This window comes from Netta rufina (genome assembly GCF_964035555.1).
Source record: "Netta rufina genome assembly, chromosome: 6".
Classification (NCBI taxonomy): Eukaryota; Metazoa; Chordata; class Aves; order Anseriformes; family Anatidae; genus Netta; species Netta rufina.
The window spans coordinates 9108706-9127444 of NC_140129.1; the positions used below are offsets into that span (position 1 = coordinate 9108706).

Here is an 18739-nt window from a genome sequence, read left to right on the forward strand (position 1 = left end):
TAGTTTTGGGATCTGGCAGCGGGGATTTAAGCACAAGCACTGCAGAAGTCTGCCCACGTTAGATGTAAAGCACTGTAACGTATTGGTATGTAAGGAGCTCAGCAGGAAAATGTTCAAAGCCACACGTGATAGCATGGTCCTGTCACTCCTTGCTTTGAAAGCATGCGTCTCACTGACCATTGATGGAGGAAAACAATGGATTTGTTGGAACTGATCTGGGAACAACCCCATTTCAGGATAGACACTGCTTATTAAAGGCCGTGATACAAGGCAGACGTCCCATTTCTGTAGAGGTATGGCTCTGTGGTACAGACCACTACTACAATCCTATAATCACTTATTTTTTCAAGGTACACAAGGAATTTTGCAGCGCTGGGCACTGGACTTGCTGTAGATGCTCCTTTTGATGTTTTTGGTGTGGAGTGGGGAAAAAGCAGTTCAGCATCTCTCCTGCTGGCATGATGAACCTCCTCTGTACATAATCTGCTCTGCTGTGCATCGCAGAATAGTGACAGGCCACGTGGGAGGGAGCAGTGTGCCTGTCGCCTTTACTTGATGAGCTGAAATTGAGTATTGGTGTAGCTCACTTACTCACTGGCACTCTACTTGCAGCTCTCTGTAGCCATTGTAGGAGATTTTCTGTCTGCGCAGGGGCTGTTTCAAGATAGAGATTTCAAGCTTTTCACATTCAGATTGCTCCCTTTTGTATTCCACGTGGTAAGGGAACTGATGAGGCTCCTCTTAGATGACCACAGCTTTATATATAGTGGCTTCAGTAAAATTTATCACTTTTATTTTTGAGGCTTTTGTCCAGTATTATTTAAAAATCAGAACAAAACAAAAGAAAAATAGCAACAAACCCCCCAAAAACGTGAAGGATTTTTAATTCTTTTCATTTAAGAAAATGAACCAATGTTAAAATCAAAGTTGATATGACTTGAGGTATTTTGCCAAACCAGAGCAATTACTGGTAAGATTAATAGTCCATATAGCTTCTAAATAAATCGTGATTTAAATTCTTATGTTTCTATGTTTTTAGCATTAGAGCAGAACTTTTTGCAATCTTTAAGTAATCTACGTTAAAGTACTTACATAAGAAGTGTTATTACAATATGTTTCTGCGATGTATAAAACTAAACTTAATCCAAGATGTGCCTCATTAGTTTTCTTACTATGTGGAGTAAAAAAAAAATTGTCAGTGTTAGTCTTTAAATAGCATTTTGCACTTCCACTATTACCATACTGATGTTTGTTTTTTGTTTTGTTTTGTTTTGCTTTGTTTTTTCTGTGACAAATAGACTAGGGAGTTCTCTTGCACCCTGTGTTCCCTAGCAGTTGTTAAACTTAAATAATATTAAACTTGCAATAGGCAGGAGGTGGCATCTATCTGCATTATATATACTGATCAAATGTAGAGGGTATTATAGGGACGTTAAGATTAGATTGCGTTACAGACCTAGATACTTGATCTGCTGATCAAGACATGGCTTTGTTTAAAGCCGCTTGATTTTAGTTAGTACAAAAGGATTATTTTTAGTTTACCAAATTTTCTGATATTTAGAGTTTGGAGGAACTGGGGTCTGTACTTCAGAAAACTTGCATCCTTGTTCTGGAAATATTATACAGATGTCACTCATAGGTACTGCTGAAAAATACAGAGGCTCATCGATGATTGAACGGGCTATCAATGATTATCCTAATATTTCTCCCAGAAGGATTCTCTGAAGCAGCTGTTGGCAGTATTTCTCTTGTAGCATGCCAGATCCTGTTCACTAAATAGCCAATTTCTTGGTAAAAATATGCAGCAATGCAGATATGGTTTACCCTCAAAAGGAACCTATTCTTTGTGGTCGGGCTTCGTACCTTTGCTTCATCAGCAGCAAGTCTTGCAACTACATACATGAGATTCTTCCAAATGAGATGCAGTGCCCTAATTTATCCATATTTTTCTCAGACATCACTATTCTTTCACAGAATAGATGGCATAATAATAACGTTTTCCTACAGGTCTTGTCTTGTGTCAAGAATAAATAGAAAAATCTCCTCATTCATAGTCCTGTGGCATCTTAATGATACACTACCCTTTACATGTGTAAATAACTTCAGAAAAATTACTTTTTTTTTTTTTTTTTTTTTTTTTAAGAGTTTGTCCAGATTCTAGGAGGTCCTTAGCTCTCTGCAGGCTAGCTTTTGTCTGAAGCAAGAGATTAGGAATCTGTTTTTCTCTCTCCTAAACAGGTGTGTGATGCATGTGCAGTGGAACACCACATGGTGATGGCAAAATGAAATTGACGTGTTCTTAGCTCTTCTAAGACTCAGACATAGGATACTAAACACTTTAAAAAGAAAAAAAAAAAAGTCTTTTTGTACATTGATTCATAAATGGACTCTTGTGTTTCTTTCCATTGATGACTTGGAGTCTCACAGCAATACGACAGGCAACTTTCTTCCTCTTTTTCCTGCTCTGGAAGCAGGACTGCATCGTGTACTTCAGAAGTACAAATTCTTTCCTTTTCATTAACGAGTGATGAAGAAAGCAGCGGTGGTCTTTTGAGACTGATCTTTATCTTTCATTATAGCCCAGTTTGAAGTGAATCGAAAGCCATTCGGAAGCAGGATAAATGCCGACCCTAAAGGTAAGTATTGCTATAAAATTGCAGTTCTTGAAAATAAGTAATCATTTTAGTCATCTGTATGTTTTTAGCCTTCCAGCACAGTTTACATAAACACTGTCTTTGCAGGAGTCTTGCTTTTGGATGTTAACCACAGACAACAGGAGCTAGCTAAACGGTTACGTGGAGGATTAGGATGTGTTGTTGATAGTGTGTGATATACTGTGTTAGGGGAGGTTACTTCTAGCAGCTTAGTAGGCTGACTTCCTGGCACAGCAGATTTAGGTTGTTAGGACTGTCATAAGATTTAGAACCAGTTCTGAGCATACAGCTGGGGTCTGCAAATAGTAGCAGTTAGTAAGAATGCTAAGAAAGGTGAAAAATTGTCATCTGGTATGCCATCATTTTCGTTTGGATATGACTTGAGAAAAGGCATTTTATTCTGAATGTGCTTTGAATTGAAGAGTTCCGTCTTTCACAGCTCTGAATACTCAGAGGTTTGTTTTTGTGGATGTCAGTCTTGAAAAGAATCATGTTTTTAACAGTATGAAGACATCTTTCATGTAACTCCCTCGTTAATGAGTGATACCTTGCGACCTGACTATATGACTCCTATATATATATATCAGAGACACTCATGCTTACCAGCAGTAATTTTTACATGTGTGTATATATATATACACACACACACATTTATATGACTTTGAGCTCTTCCATCAACCTTCTTTAATGCATCTTTTAAATTTAAGAATTTACAGGGTCTGATAGGCAGGTTTTTGCCTCTAGAGAGATGAAGAGAAGGAAGCAGCAATCAGGAGACTCAGCCACAAAGATTTATTATTTAATACGTGGTCAACATTCATCACATGAAATATTTTCAGGTCTCTGTCAAAATGAAAATGTTGCGCTTGTTACTATAAGATTAGGATAATATTATAAATGGAATTTGGCTGGGGCAAAGGTGGGAAAGCAGCCATGCATCTTGTCATGCTGGGGAGGGCAGCACGACATTGTGTCAGCAATCAGGAAGTTTCTAGACTGCATTGATGATCATTTCCTAAATCAAATGCTAGGAAGACCAACCAGGGGTTACGCTCTAATTGATCAGCTGCTTGCCAACTCAGTTGGTGGATGGGACTGCAAACAATCGCCTGGGCCGCAGTGACTGTGAGCAAAGTGAAGCCAGGATCCAGAAGAAGGCTGGAAAGGAGAGCAACTGTGTTAGGAGCCTGGGCTTTGTGAAAGCATTCTTGGGCTGGGTTAGCTAACTGTTGGGCAGAATCTCTTGGGATGCTGCCATTGTTGGCAGATTTTGGGGGATTACTCAGAGCAAGCCATTCTTTTGTGAATGGTACGGCAGCAGAAGGGCTCTTTGGCTATGCCTGGACCTTCTTAATTAACTGAATTGCAGACAGAGAGGATATGAGAACTAGGAACATTGACAGGTAATGAAGAAGTGTAAAAGCATTTCCTGAGGATTCTGACAAAATCGAGAAAGCCAACCCTAGCGAAAAAAGCTAAAGGTCTCAAGAGTAATGACTTTACTAGTACAAAAAAAAAAAAAAAAATCAGAAAGAATTAGAGTGCATTGTTGAAAGCAAAAGGCAGCCCAGTGACAGGTGATAGGATGAAGACTCAAAGCTTTTTTTCTTCAGTCTTCACAGGCAAAGTCTGCTCCAAAGGCCTGTGCTACCATCATGGTTTAGGAAGGAGAGGAATAGCCAACGGTGGGAGAGATACAGGTTAGGTGCTTCTTAGAGTCGTTTTCTACATCGTTTTAATCACTGCACTACATTTTTCCTTCACCCAGTTTGGGACACCCCTCCACTACCAGCACTACAAATAAATAGAAGAAAAGTAGGAGCAAGAATCCTGGTAAGGCAATGTTTTGGGTTTCTTCCTGAGTTACAGCGTATCAGCAGGCCAGGCATTACAATAGTCTTGATTGTGGTTGCCTTCTGGGTGTTACATTCTGGTCACCAGAATATGATTTGAATCCTGCCCACTTACATGGAACATGCATATTCCATTTCATTTCTTCAATATATATATTGCACTGATGAACAGTAGATAGTAAAGACATTGGATAATTTGACCCATTTTTCGATGTTATAGGACTGGGTAAATATGAAATAGATGAAGGTATTTTTCTCTTAAAAAAAATAAAAAATCATTTACTGACAGCACTTGAAGTATTTTTTTTTTTTTTGGTTGGTTTTCTTTTGTGTGTGTGTGTCCCAAAAAGAGCAAGTCTCTTATTTCTTCTATCCCAAATTCTATTTCCCGGTGCATATGGGAACTCGAATCCTGAGTCTTTCCAGTTTTCCTAAACAAATGTAGATCTGTGTCTTTTTCTGTTGCTTTCCAGTAATGAAGAGCTTTTCTTTTTGTCTTCTCCCCTGTGTTGCGCATGGACAGTGAATTTAAAATGGAGATGGAATTTAAATTGGGGATGTAAAAGGAGGAGGGGCGTTTGGCAAATATTGCATACCAAATATTCTAGAAATTACATGGTGCTAAAAGCTTTGCTCAGTAGGGTAAATTTTTCTGTAAGTGATGGTACATAATTTCATAGCAAACTCACCAGTTGCAAACAAAAGTATCTCTTGATTTTCCTAAAACAGAATTTATTTGTTCAAGTCTTGCAAAACATTTCAGGAATTCTTAACCTCACTTAATACCTTCTGTAAAGGTTAATCCATAGAAGTTTTAAGGAATGATATAGTATTGTCAATCAGTCAGTAAGTCTAGAGTTCTTTAAGTCTTTGCTATGGGTATTCTCTCTTTGATAGAGCAAGCAGATTCTCAAGTTTGACAAAAATAAATAAATAATTAACTCTTGCCACAATTTAGCAAGACAGATTATGAGTTTGGTTTTTTTTGGTTTTTTTTTGCACTTAAGGTTTTAAAATATGTATTCTGTGCCTTTCCAATGGATAAGTTTTAGTACAAACCAATGGAATGGAATGGGCACAAGAACTTCTTCGTTGAACTCCACAGTCTGTTTCATTCTGAGAATTTGCTTAGGAAATCAGTTTTGTTTAGCATTTTCATTAGCAATGAGGGTGATGGAATACAGAATAGCTTATAAAATATGCAGATGACACCAAGCTGTGAGGGGTTGCGAATACCTTTCTGCATCAGATCAGTATTCAGAAAAAAACTTGGCAAATTGGAGAGATGGTCTGAAATCAGCAAGATGAAATTCAATAAAGTGAAGTGCCATATGATATGTTCAGGAAAAAGAATTCACATACACAAAACACAGGGAATATCTGTCAAGAGAAAACGGTTGACAAAGCCTGCAACATATTTATTTTGCAAACTGGGAGATGTAATTATGGAATGTGTGAAGAGGGATGAGCTATCTTCATTGTTGGGTGATTATGCCACATTAGGTTTAGTGAAGTCTCGGTTGACATACTGTGTCCATGTTTGGTCATGGCTTTCAAGAAAGTTTAGAAAATTGGATGAGTTAGAGAATTGAGTTTGCTTAATTTAAGATGTTAGTAACAACCGTCTGATACATGAAGATTTAAAGAAGATAGAAATTGTTCTTCATATTCATGAGAGAAGAATATAGGGAAATCCATGTAATTTGCATTCAGAGAGATAAGCACTGCATTTGAGGAAACACTTTAAAAAATATCTCCTCCCCAAAACACCTAGACATGATGTAGAACCCCTTTTTCAAGAACTTACACAAATGTACCTTGGGTGAGTCTATGCAATCTGTCCATAGTACAGGGTCAACTAGATGTTGCCATTCAGCTTATGTTTCTGTAATTCTGCTCAGGAGATCAGAGAAAAAGAAGTAGTTTTAAAAACTTTTATTTTGAAATGTCATGGAAAAGTTGAATGGCCTCCTTCAGTAGGAAAAATGTTGCAGCAGTTGGGGCAGACAAGCTAGTTGGCAGAGCTCTGCAGGCTACCAAGGGTCTGCAGCCTCCAGCTTAGGGATCCTGAGACTAGAGAATTACAGTGATCCTTTCTGAGCCTCAAATCCATTTTTTTCTCATACATATTTACATGTTGTCAGAGCAAGTGCGTGATTTTTATTTATCAAATTTGCTTCGTAGTTCTGGATGCCACTACAGTCCTAACTGTGAAGACACTGTTTATTTATGCAACTCTTTCCACAAGGGTTTCCATTAATTCTGTTGATGGAAGCATTCTTCAGCATTACGGTACTGAAATAGAGCACAGAGCGTACCCTTCCCTGCCTCGAAATGTGAGGAGGAAACACAGGAGGAAAGTGACCTTGAAAAGTTAATGCATTAGTTTCTTATTAATTTAGAAATGTGAGTTGACAGTTTGATGCTCTAATTGCAAATTATATTTTTAAATATTTTCTTTTAGCAACCTTGATAATTTAACAAAATTTACCAACTGGCAAGTTTCAAGTAGTATTCATTCCAAACTCTTATATACCACAACACTGCTACTAATCATCTGTGAAAAAGCTGCCATGCAACAGAAGACTGGGAATTGCTAACAATAATGATGAAAACTAATTCAAACGATGCCACAGATAGAAGCTTTTGCGAAAGCAATCTGCATCTTTTCAAGTTGGTCAAGCTAAAATTGCCTTTTAGAAAAGCAGTTTGTCTTTCATTACAAAGGAAGACAAGCTATTATCTCTGTACCCCACCAAGTACCCAATGCACAGGTCAAAATATAGGCAAGAATTATGCATTGAGTTAGAGAAAGTTTGCAAAGCGAGGACTTTACCTTTGTTTTCTAGGTGTGTGATGTGGTTCATTGTCATCGATGTGGTGTAAAAATATATAGGCACTTTCCTGCCCAAGGCTGGTGCATGATCTAACCCTGGTTATCTATAGCCTCTTCCCAGCCGCACTAGAGAATTGTCCTGTGAGCTGCCATCTCTTTCAGAATTGGCTTCAAGACTGTGCAGATCTAGGTTAATCTGGCTTCAATGCTATTTTGAATACTGTAATTTTATACTTACATGGGACTGCCTTTCCCTAAAATAAGGTAATTCAGCGTATTTCATAAAGGAAGGGGTCGTAAAAGATCAGTTACATGCTGGACAGTATGAATCACAGTATAAATCATTCCTGCCAAGGAACTACAGCTTACACTCCAGAGTGAAGACATTAGGCAAAGACGTCAATATTTTAACATTTTTATTGCATCAACTTTTTTGTTGCTGCTCTCATTCTCTCTTTTTCTTTTGTCTTAATTACTTTTCCTTAAAGTATGCCAGGTACCTGGTAAGTTGACTCAGCTTGGAAAATTGATTCAAGTGAATAAGAAATGAGAGCTTGTGAACGCATGATGTGACTCATGGATTAGTAGGCTGTTTTTTTTTTTTTTTTTTTTTTTTTTTTTTTTTTTTTCCCCTTTTTAAAAAGCACCCAGTCTTACAAACTACCCCCAAACTATTTGATCTCTGGCCAGTGTGCCATTTCCAGCTTTGTCATCATCTGAATAAGACAATAGAAATAATAATACAACAACAACAACAAACAGATTCTGCAGTCTGAAAATAAACAGCAGCTTTCTCTGTGGATTAAGGTGGGGATCTCTCAGTTGCCTGCTGCTTTGGTTTAAGGCAGGTTAGAAATACACTGTTTCTGTAGTGTCTAACAGCTGACATTTTAGACTAAGTGATTTTTTTTGGCCAGTAATTATCAGCAACCTTGTAAGCAAAAGGAATAAATGAGTAAGTAAAGATTTTCTAAGAAGTGATTTAGATTCATGCCAGTTGTTATTTAAGAGCATTCTAGATAAAAGGCTTAACATTGGGTTGCTGAGGTTTGCAGTACATGAGTATGTAACAATATAAACAATTTACATGTTATCATATAGGTTCTAGGAAAATCCTCTTTCTCTGACCTGATTAAGGACTCTATCTTGAAAAGGATTATGTATGTTTTTAAGTTAATATGCTGTGAAATCATCAGGACTCCTGGCAGTGCATAATTCAAGAATGTGCATATATCTTCAAAGGACTGAGAACTAAATAAAACACATGCAAATCAACACGATAGTTTTGAATTTTCCTAAGATGTGATGTAAGGCTAAGCTTTGTTGTTAAGAAGAAAATGATTTTAGAGTGGCCCAGCATGTCCATAGTCAGATCTAACGCAGCAAAACCTATGTGGTTACAAATACTCAGAGAGCTAATACAAATTAGTGGGTTTTGATAATTGCACACACAGTGGATAAAGTGATCAAACTCAGGACATCACAAAATAGGCTCTATCAATCGATCACTGTAACCGCATCTAAATCTAAGAGTGATAGTGATGTGTTCAGTACAATTATTTATGGAGGCATTGCATGCTGTGTGGAGTGTTCACTTTTTGAAGTTGTTTTTTGTTCAAAGCAGAGCTGGTTTGTCCAAGTTAGAAAGTGCGTGAATTTATGCTTCACAGGAACAAATATTTTTGCAGCTAAGATTGAAGATTTTATGTGCATGGTGAATGGAATAAGTAAATTAGATAGCATTTTAAATTCAGTATTTTAGCCTTTTTAGAGATACAGATCGAAGCTTCTGGATGGCTATTTTCTAAGTACTGTCTCAGGTGTATGAAGAGTTGCTGGGCGGTCTAGAAGGTTAATGTTAGGTATGGTGAGATCCCAGCAAGTTTTCTCCTTCCCAAATCCTGAGTCATAGGAGCTTGGGAAGCAGCCAGGATCTTTACTAGGTGGGAATGAGATTTTTAAGCATGGCTGTGTGAGATGTGCCACTGGCTTCCAGGCAACTATTTACATAAATGAAACATGTGCTATGGGTATATTCCCCTATTTATGTTCTCTGTATGGTTTGTGCTTTATCCTTTGTTGTTGCTCTTATTTTCTTTTTTTTGCATCCTCCCCTCTTCCATTTGATCATGAAGAGGCATATTTTAAGACCTCAAGCAGAAATGCAGAGCTTTTCAGTTATGCCACCTTTGCATAATAAACCCCTGAATTAAATGTCAGGGTTATAATTATTGCTCAAGTACGCTGGCAGGTGAGACCAGGTAACTCAAGCCAAGATGAAAAGGTGGTAGAAATAACTCTATTAGTGAGATGTGGTTCAAAGAAGACACATTAGGGTCAAGTGTAACTGGCCTAATGATTGATCTGGATTTTGTGGTGTGTCTGGTGGCGTAACCCTGGCAAAGGGCCAGATGCCTGCCCAGCTGCTCCTCGCTTGCTCAGCTGGGCAGGAGGAGAAAATAGGCTGAAAAACCTTAAATGTGATGAAGACAGGGAGGGCCCCAGCCTCATCCCCCTGCCCAGCGGCCCCTCGTGCTCTCCTGCAGGCAGGGGATGCGGTCAGGGCTTAGCGATTCCCCCCGCTCCCTCCATTTTCCACAGGCCGCCATTCCTGTCAGGAACAGTTCTCTGGTGCAGGCCCTCCACAGGCCGGCACTAGCCTTTTAGAGCCTGGACAAATCTGACATCAGGGGCCGGATTTTGATTAGATCTCGACCGGGAGGGCTGTTTTTGGTGTTTTCCATTAGCTCCTCTCCACTGTTATGCAGATAAAGAGCGACAAAAGGTGTGCAGAAAGGCCTTTGAGAGAGGGATCAACGGTGTCCCTTTTCCTGTTACTCCCTCTTCACAGCGTTCGTAAAGGGAGAGAAAATGACTGCCAGCCGCGGCCTTTTGTTCTTTTGTGAGGTAATAACAAGCCTTTCTAATGATTTTAAACTCTTGTGTGGTGTTCTACCTCTTTATTTGTCGTAACTTTAGAGATAGCCCGTGGCTACAGTGAGATCCTCAGTGAGACAGGAGAGATGAGGGAGCCTCACCTCAGGATCCTCCTCATGCACATGGGGCATAATCACATCCCTGTGTATTTTTATTATTTTTTTTTCCTCCCTTAAAAGCTGTTGTGAATGCAGAAGGTAGAAAAATGCAATGCAGTTACATGGTGCTGTCTGCACGTCTGTGTTCATTAACGGATGGATTTACCTTTAGGTTTCAGTGTTAGCTAGGTTCTAGCAAAATGGAGACTAAAATCACATTTCAGCTTTTACAAATTCTTTAGATTTTAGGACATAATCCAGCAATATAATTGAGTATATGCATATGAGCAGTGTCTCTGATTGCAGTAAGACAGTTCCTAATATTTAGGTACATGCTCATTTGCTCTGAGACCTTAATGAATAGCCCTCCTCTCCAATTCAGTGCCTGTGATATTCCTCATTTCAAAGTCTGCTCTGCTTTTCTATTCCAACATGCCTAGAAAGCTTAATGTTGGAGGGAGAAATATCTACAGTTTCCTAAGTTTCCATTACAAGACTGACTTGTCTGCCATTTATAACTTCACCAGAGTGAAACTACTCAGACTGAAATTTTCTGTGCTAGCTATCTCAGTGGGGCTGAATTTCTGTGTAAGAAAGCATTAGCTAAAATGTTTCTGAGACCATGATTTTATTTATTTATTTATTTATCTATTTATTTTTAATCTTGGAACTCTACTGTTCTCACATTTTGTTGCGGAAATGTTGCGGAAGAGCTTTCTGGTATGAAAGCTGCTATTGGCATTACCAGCAATCATTTTTGCCAGAATCTGGGAATGCAATAAATTTGATCAAATCATGAGGTTCTAAAAATTCCTTAGTGCAAGTGATATTCTGTGCAATGCTGTATTAGAATTTGGCAGCTAATTGATGTCTATATTGAGAACAGACTTTTCTGTATAACTCCTATACATGAAACCATAGAAAAATGGATTTTGTCCTTATTTCTGCTACAGAGTAATTGCATGAGGCTATGTAAGTCACTGAAGAGTATTAAGTTAATCATCTGTTTTGCACTCTTCATTCTCAGAGTGCCTGATTTTGAGACCATTTGGGTTAGGTTTAAAGTTCTGGACTTCTACTCCTGCAGTCATTGGAGACTACTAGGAAACTACTGCACTAAGGAGGCTGAGTATTTAGTGTATTTATAAATATATATATATATATATATATATTAGATTTTCTAGCCCCTAAAATTATTTTGAAATTATAGTTGTCTTATTTTTAGACCTTAGTGTCCTGCATCTGTGCAATTGGGGTTAACTGCTGTTATTTCTTAGGAGTGGTTTGAGTAGATGCTTTCACTGTGTTGATGATAGCCTTTCTTCACATAGGAGCACTGCTTTGTGCATTGAACAAACTGAGGCTAAGTAGGATCGCTGCTGCTGTAGGAATTGAAGGGAACTCTAGACACCAGCCAGCCTGTTCTGCCTGGGTAATATGAGGTGGGTGTTTTGAGAGCTTTAGGAACGAGCCAATGATGGCTCTCTGTTCCTGTGCTGCAGAACCCTTAGTGCCAGAAAGCTTTCCTTCACATCTAGCTGAAATCTCCCCTAACCTCAGTGCAGTGTAGTTAGTGTTTGTATTAAAACAAATGCACAGTTAAGGTTACACAGACAGCTTCGGATTTAACACTTTTTAACCTGAAGGTCAATTTCATATGTATGTAGCGATCCAATGTAGTACATGCTGAGACTGACAGTATTTTGCATCGGAAGATACCATATTTTTATTTACGGTTCAGTCAAAATAAATTAGAATAATCAATGATTGCTTTGAAAGCAAATTACTGGGAGCACTATATATCTACCAGGGCAAGTGCTGAAGAGATGAGAATGGCTTATAATGCCAGAATGAGTTGTGTAAACACGGGTATTTATATACTCAACAGCAGCAAATCTTTGGGAGTTGTTTTTTTCTTGGCTGAGTCTTCTCTGATCCCACTTCCATCCCTGAGGAGGAGAAAACTGATGCTTCTATCACACATGTTCCATTATTGATTTTCATTCCAATCTACCCAAAGTCTTCTGTGCTGGAAATAATTAGACCCTCTGAGCAGAGATGAAGCAAAAATCTATACAATGCTGGATCGCCAGAAATGAAGACAAGGGTGCCTAATTAATGTTGCATATAGAAGTCTCTTTGGATGAATGGGTTTCCCTTTCTCAGAAGCAGCTCAGCAGTGGTTATGTCACAAGCTTGCTGTTAATTAGTGTTCGGCGTGTGCCTATAAAAATGGCATGGAGGAATAAAATGTTGTACAGCAACATTTTACAAGAGCTCTGCAATTAAAAGAGAATTCTCCAAATGTATTCTTGTGGGCTTCGTTCTGATGGCAAAAATGTTTCTTCCATATGAAATATACTTGATGGATTGTCTCTAAGCTCTCTAGAAACCTCTAGTCACCAAGGAAGTTCGGACATCTCGAAAGCTGGACTGGAAATATGTTGGGAGGGTTAAGGACAGGAAAAATGTTCCTAGGAGCTGAGGCAGCTGCAGCCATGCTGGTAGGTGAGGACTATCCAGAAAGCAAGTCAGGATCTGGAGGAAGCTGGCAGATCTACTTTTCTTTGAAGCTAGAGTGAGAGGTTGTGTGGACTGAGAGTGATTTAATTCAAGTTATGTAGCACATCTTTGGGAAATGTGAAAGCAAGTATTTAGACTGTAAGAGGGAGAACTGACAAAGTCTTCACTCCAAGCATGCACTCAACTATCAGCAGAAATATCTGAAGGGAAGAACTGGAGGTTCAGAGATGGAGCTTTTGGGATCTGAAGTATCTGAAATGGATCAAGAGAAAAACTTAAGCAGATGCATCTGATGCTGGTGCACTGCTATGTGCATGCCAGTGAGGAAGGTCCTGCTTAACCCTGCCTGCCTTGATGCTCTAGAGGCTGGGGGAAGCGGGTGTGTAGCCCCGACAGGTTCATCTTTATACTCATCCCACTCATTTGTCTGTAATGCAGGATTCCCTTTTTGGCACTCCTCCAAATAACAATGCTACCTGTTTGCTGCAGAAAGCAGCAGTATTATATTGGGTTTTTGATGTGTCAGAGGTTTCTGATAGCAGAGGGATCCTGGCTGAGTTCTTCTTGTCCAGGAATCTGCAGGCCACTGGCATGCCTTCTTTCAGCTTTTAATTCTCTCCTTTCACCTCTGCTCCCTCCTACTTATGTGTTGTGGCCAATCTGAATGATACAGTTGCACCTCTGAATAATTTAAATAACAACATACCTTCCTTCTTTTTTCTCCCTGTAAATGCAAAGGAAGTTTCTCTTATTTAGGCCAAGACAGCAAACATGTTTTTCTTCTCTCAGAAATTAGAGAATGCATAAAACTTGGGTTCCTTGGTTGAACAGATGAGTCCAACTGTTGAACCTGCAGGAATCTTCCCGGACTGTGCCTTAAACTGCAGGAGCAGATGTGTTTTCTGATTAAAATCCAGTTGACATAAATATGTTTTTCGCATGAATTTGACATAGGGAATGATGTTTTCCCCATATAGTAGAAGCTGCAGTTGTGGTTTAGGAATTTTATGAAATATTAAGAGTGTAGGAGAAAGCTGCTGTTAAAAACGAGATTTTTATAATAGAGTAGTTGTGTGCCTTTAATGACCTCTCTTTTCTTCCCATTTGGCTGCTTGGCATCTTCTCTCTCTACTCTGATTCTGTTTTAATAAGTGTTTTTCTCTGCAAACTGTCAGCTCTGATGCACAACTGAAATGGGTGCACACACAGACTATGATTTGTCTCCCCTTCACTGCATTTTGATCCTGAACTCCAGATTAAGTCTATTTAAATAATCTTGCGACTGAAGTCAGCTCCTAGACACTTTTTGATGTTCAACAAATGGTAAAGCATTTCAATAATTTAAATCAAATAACCAAATCCATATGAAATAGGCGCTTGTTATCTTTCCAACAGATTTATTTTCTTCCCTAGATCCATTTCAGGCTGTGCTGCAGTTGCCAAATCAAAAATAAAGTGAGTTTTCAGTATAGGGATGTGATAAGTGTGTGATTTCCATTATGTCCCAGTGTGCTATATAATACAAAATGAAAACATGTAACACGTTTTGAGTGTAGAGTTGAAATGGATTTTCTGACCATAGCCTAGTCTCAGTGAATAGGTGCTAAAGTAATGGCAAAGACTGTAGCTACTGGGCTGTCATTATCATTTGAGTAATTTCCCAGTGGTAGAAGACTTCAGACCCATGGGCACAATGGAAAAAAACCCTGAAGCCTTTTGTCCTTCTTCCCTTAAACCACCAGCAGCAAGCTGATGAGCCAATACTTTTTGAAGTTCTTTTGAGCGTGGGAAATAGTGGGTTCAGGCTGGTTGTGCTTGTTTGTATGTTATCCTATTTTTTTTTATTTTTTATTTTTTGTAAAAACATTCAAAGAAAGCTTTTAGAAACATATTTGAGTGTTTTAAGCAACTGGAACCTCAAGAGGATGTGCAAACGTTTCTGGTTTCACAGACGTCAGTCACGTTTTGCTGTTCTCTTCAGTAATAGCAGAAACTCATCTGCATAGCATGTATTTTAAATTCTTGAGAGGATAGAAAGCATTGCTGCTTGTTTGGTCCATCCAGAATCAGTCATCTTTGGATGTTACAGAAATGAAACTGGTGCTGGATATAATCAGCCTCTCTTTTGTCTTGTAGCCTGGCTGTACATCCCCAAAAAGATGTTGTAGTCACCGGCAGCGATGACCGCCTCTGGAAAATGTGGGCTTTACCTGATGGGAACATCATCATGACAGGTGAAGGTCACACTGATTGGCTTTCGGGCTGCTGCTTCCATCCAAGGTTAGTGCAAACAGTCCCCTGAACTAGTGCTAATCCCTTCTGGGGAGTGCTTGTTTGCTCTTTCTTTGCTCACTGGCCTGCTCTGATGACTTTCTATTCTCAGTATAACCCTGCGCTCTCTGCTGAATTTCCAAACATGTAGATAAATGTTCCTCTGGCTTTCAGTGTGTTGACTTAAGATTGATTGCTTTTAGTATTTTGTACGTCTTAAACTTCGTCCACGTGCCAGTGCACGTAACAAGGAGTAATAAGCTTTTTAGGTCTAGCTGTATTCATATTCTCCATGTTCATGCACCATAACAAACACAGCTCTGTTATTAATAATAAAGAAAAGCTGATTTCTTGTATCGAGTATTGCCATGTGACTAGGTGTATTCAAGTTTATCTAGAGAATATGAGCTTTCCTCCTTTCTCTTTATACAGATTTGAAGCTGAATTAATAAATGAAAGTGAATATTGAAAATGAGAAGTAAATATTTAGGTTACAAGGGTCACAGAAATAGGCTAAATATAAAGTAGATTTCTTGGTCAATTTGATGAAAAATAGAATGCCATTTTACTCTAAGAAAAGATTTCTGTTTTTCAAGACTGAGCTTCTGTAGATTGAAATGATTTTGCCTCAAATTTGCAAGGGTGCAGTTGTAATAGAGCTCTTTACTGTTAATATAATAAAGGTCTGCCAGGCTGCTCACCTGTGGTTCACTTATAAAAAGAGCATTATTAAACCTCTAACCTTGTGTTTTCATTGTATTTATTTTATAAATCTATGTTAGCTCTTTCCTTCACGAGAAGGAAAACTGTTTAATTTCATAGTTCCTCCTGATTTCTGATATTGTAATGAGTTAACAAACACAACTTAACAAGCATGCGATGCTCTAAACACAATAAAATCTCTCTGTTCAAAGCCTCAAGAACCCAGAGTAGTGCTTTTTGGGATAGAACATCAGCACTTACTCTTTGCTTGCATCTTTTTCTCCTGTGAAACCTGGGAAGAGAAGTCCTGTCTTCTTGTTTTAAGATGGTAGGAATTTTTTCTCTTACTAAGTTGTACCTCAGGAATAGAGGTTGCACCGAGTTTGTGACCGTGCTGGGCATCCTAAGCCTAACTTTCGGATAAACAAAATGCTGCCTTGCCTCTTACCTGGTATGAATATAAAATGTATCATAGGGAAAGAAAGGGAAATACAATTAGAAGAGCATGTTATCATTTATAAAGCTGCTGGGCATACTAATCAGATTTCGATAATGCATTGTTACCATGACACCCGCTGACTCAGAGACTCAAAACTATTTTCTCATTAGTCTTTGACCAGAATACAGTCCTTTCAATAGGCTTTCCTATTTCTCATTCAATTATTGAAATTAAAATGAGTTGAGGTACATCATTATTCACTTGCAGTATAAATTGACTCCTGCTGGATGCTCTGGAGTGATTCAAAAGTAGTGCTTTTACAATATTGTCTTCTGTTACTGGAGAAAAAATATATATAATGTGACAGAATACATTTAATCATAATTTCTTCTACCCCCCCGTACATCAGGTATTCCAGAAGTGAAAATAATGAAATAGAAATGGAAAGTTTTCACAGAAGTTTTCCACAATAAAATGTAGATAGTGTCTAGTTTTATTTCTGATTTAAAAGGATATTCAAAAGTTGAAAAGAAAAATATTTGTGTGGCTGGGCTATTAAATTGTGATCCAGAAATCTGGATTAAACTTCTGCATTCTTTCCTTGTTGCCCTCTGTTAGCTTGTTTCACCTCTTTTATTTTCTCTGTTTATAAAATCAGGTTTAGAGCAATCTCCATTTTTAGTCTGAGAAATATTCTGTCTGCAGGCATACACACAATTAGGGCCATTTTCAGGCCATCTTTGGAAGACATCAGAATAATTCACTTACTGAGGTTGTGTGTGCTAATAACTTGAGGAGAAACAGATCTTGACCTACAACGTGAATTTAACTGGTGCTTCTGAACATACAAGGGACTTAAAAGTCCATTTTTACTCAAGCAAGTCCACATTTACATTTTAATCAAGCAAGGATCTTCTCATGGTTGTGTTTGACCACTGTAAACAGAGGTCAAGCTGAAGCCTGGTAGATACGAAGGTCTGTAACCTTCAAGCTTTGGGTGCTGTTAGGTTCATACACCCTTACCTTCTCCAAGAGCAGTGAGAGATTGTGTATTGGTAGTAGGAACTTAGCTGTGTGCAATATAAGAGGAAAGGTTTCTTTTAGGCTGTCGACTTTACTCTCTGATTAATAGGCAGCAGCTATGAGGATTTTCATTTGAATTCTTCCTGGTACTGAGGCACAACCACATCTTCCAGTGCAATGAAGCCACTGATTTCTGGAAGGTTGTTGGGCTGGATGAGTCTCATTTTGCCCCTCGCTGACAAAGTGCTTCCCAGGCACTCTGGGAAGCGTCATTCCATGCCAATTTTTCATTAATAACAGTTTTTGCTTTCACATATGAGCACAGTGGGTAGATGAGAGTCCATGATGTGCCAAAGCTCCTGAGTCTTGTGGGATCTGTGTGCTGGATCATTTTTTACAGTGTGCCCCCTGCTCTTTGGTCTCCCATGAGTTCTCCTCACATGGCAGCGGCTCCCAGGACACTAGATGAAGGGGAACAAACTAGCTCTGTGCATGCGAGGACAGCAGAACACCTCAGCTGTGATGCTTTCTGCAGATCTGAGAGCAGAATTTTGCCTTGAGCTTTTTAAATAAAAGCAAAACTTCAAACAGGTCCCATCGTCTACAGAGTGCAGCAGCTGGATGGAGGGAGGAGAACAGCGCATCCTTTTTGAAGCTCAGGTGACAACTGGTCAGACTTCAAAAACAAACACGCATTTTTACTCCAGTCTGGCTGAACAGTACGGTGCAGATAAGCTAGCTGTTGCAAGAGCCTGTCACTGCTGAAGAATTTAGGAATGTTTTCCAGCTTAGCTTTTATATGTATGAAGGAGTGAGGGAGCCTGAGTGACTGCTGTCCATGTGAGCTTCATGTCAGAAATCTGGGTAGCTGGAGGAGAGCTGTGCAGTCCACCTGTGGCTAACAGGTGGCCTGAAAAAATGGAATAATAGACTAAATCTGCATCTTCTGGGAGTTTCCAAAATAAGCTGAGGATGTTCATGCTGCATCTATAAGAACCAGAGTTTACTTGCACTGAGGTATTTCAGTGCACATGCTGGATTTATCTATCTTCATTAGTAACCTTCCTGGATGGCTGAAGAACAGCAGAGCTATTTGTTCATGTCCTGTAAAGTGCCAGTGAACAGTACAATCCTGTGCTCAGTGCACATGCCAGTATTAGTGTCCTTAATAGAAATATTTATCAGGCCAACTCATCTAAAATGTTTGTAGCCCTTTTCATGCAAACCTTCAAGTCTGTGGAATACAGCGAATTTCTGTCAGAGGGAGGCAGAATTCAGCAGGGAAGCTGGGGTGGGCAGGATTTGGGGATAGCCTGGACCAGTTGTTCAGAGGTAACAGGCTGCCCTGGCTGGGTCAGCAGTTGCTGGCTATGGCCTGCAGTATGTGCCACGCAGCCCAGGGC

The 18739-nt window shown here is 39.1% G+C and overlaps 1 protein-coding gene across 1 annotated transcript in view; it reads left to right on the forward strand.

The window, feature by feature from the left end:
* The window catches only part of SPAG16 (sperm associated antigen 16), a gene marked incomplete at both ends in the record, with an annotated part of 378554 nt that overhangs the window by 182952 nt on the left and 176863 nt on the right, over nt 1-18739 (forward strand). Inside the window, one exon of the mRNA XM_084289402.1 lies at nt 15038-15181. Coding sequence (XP_084145528.1) covers nt 15038-15181 — 144 coding nt within the window. The remainder of the gene's footprint in view (nt 1-15037; nt 15182-18739) is intronic.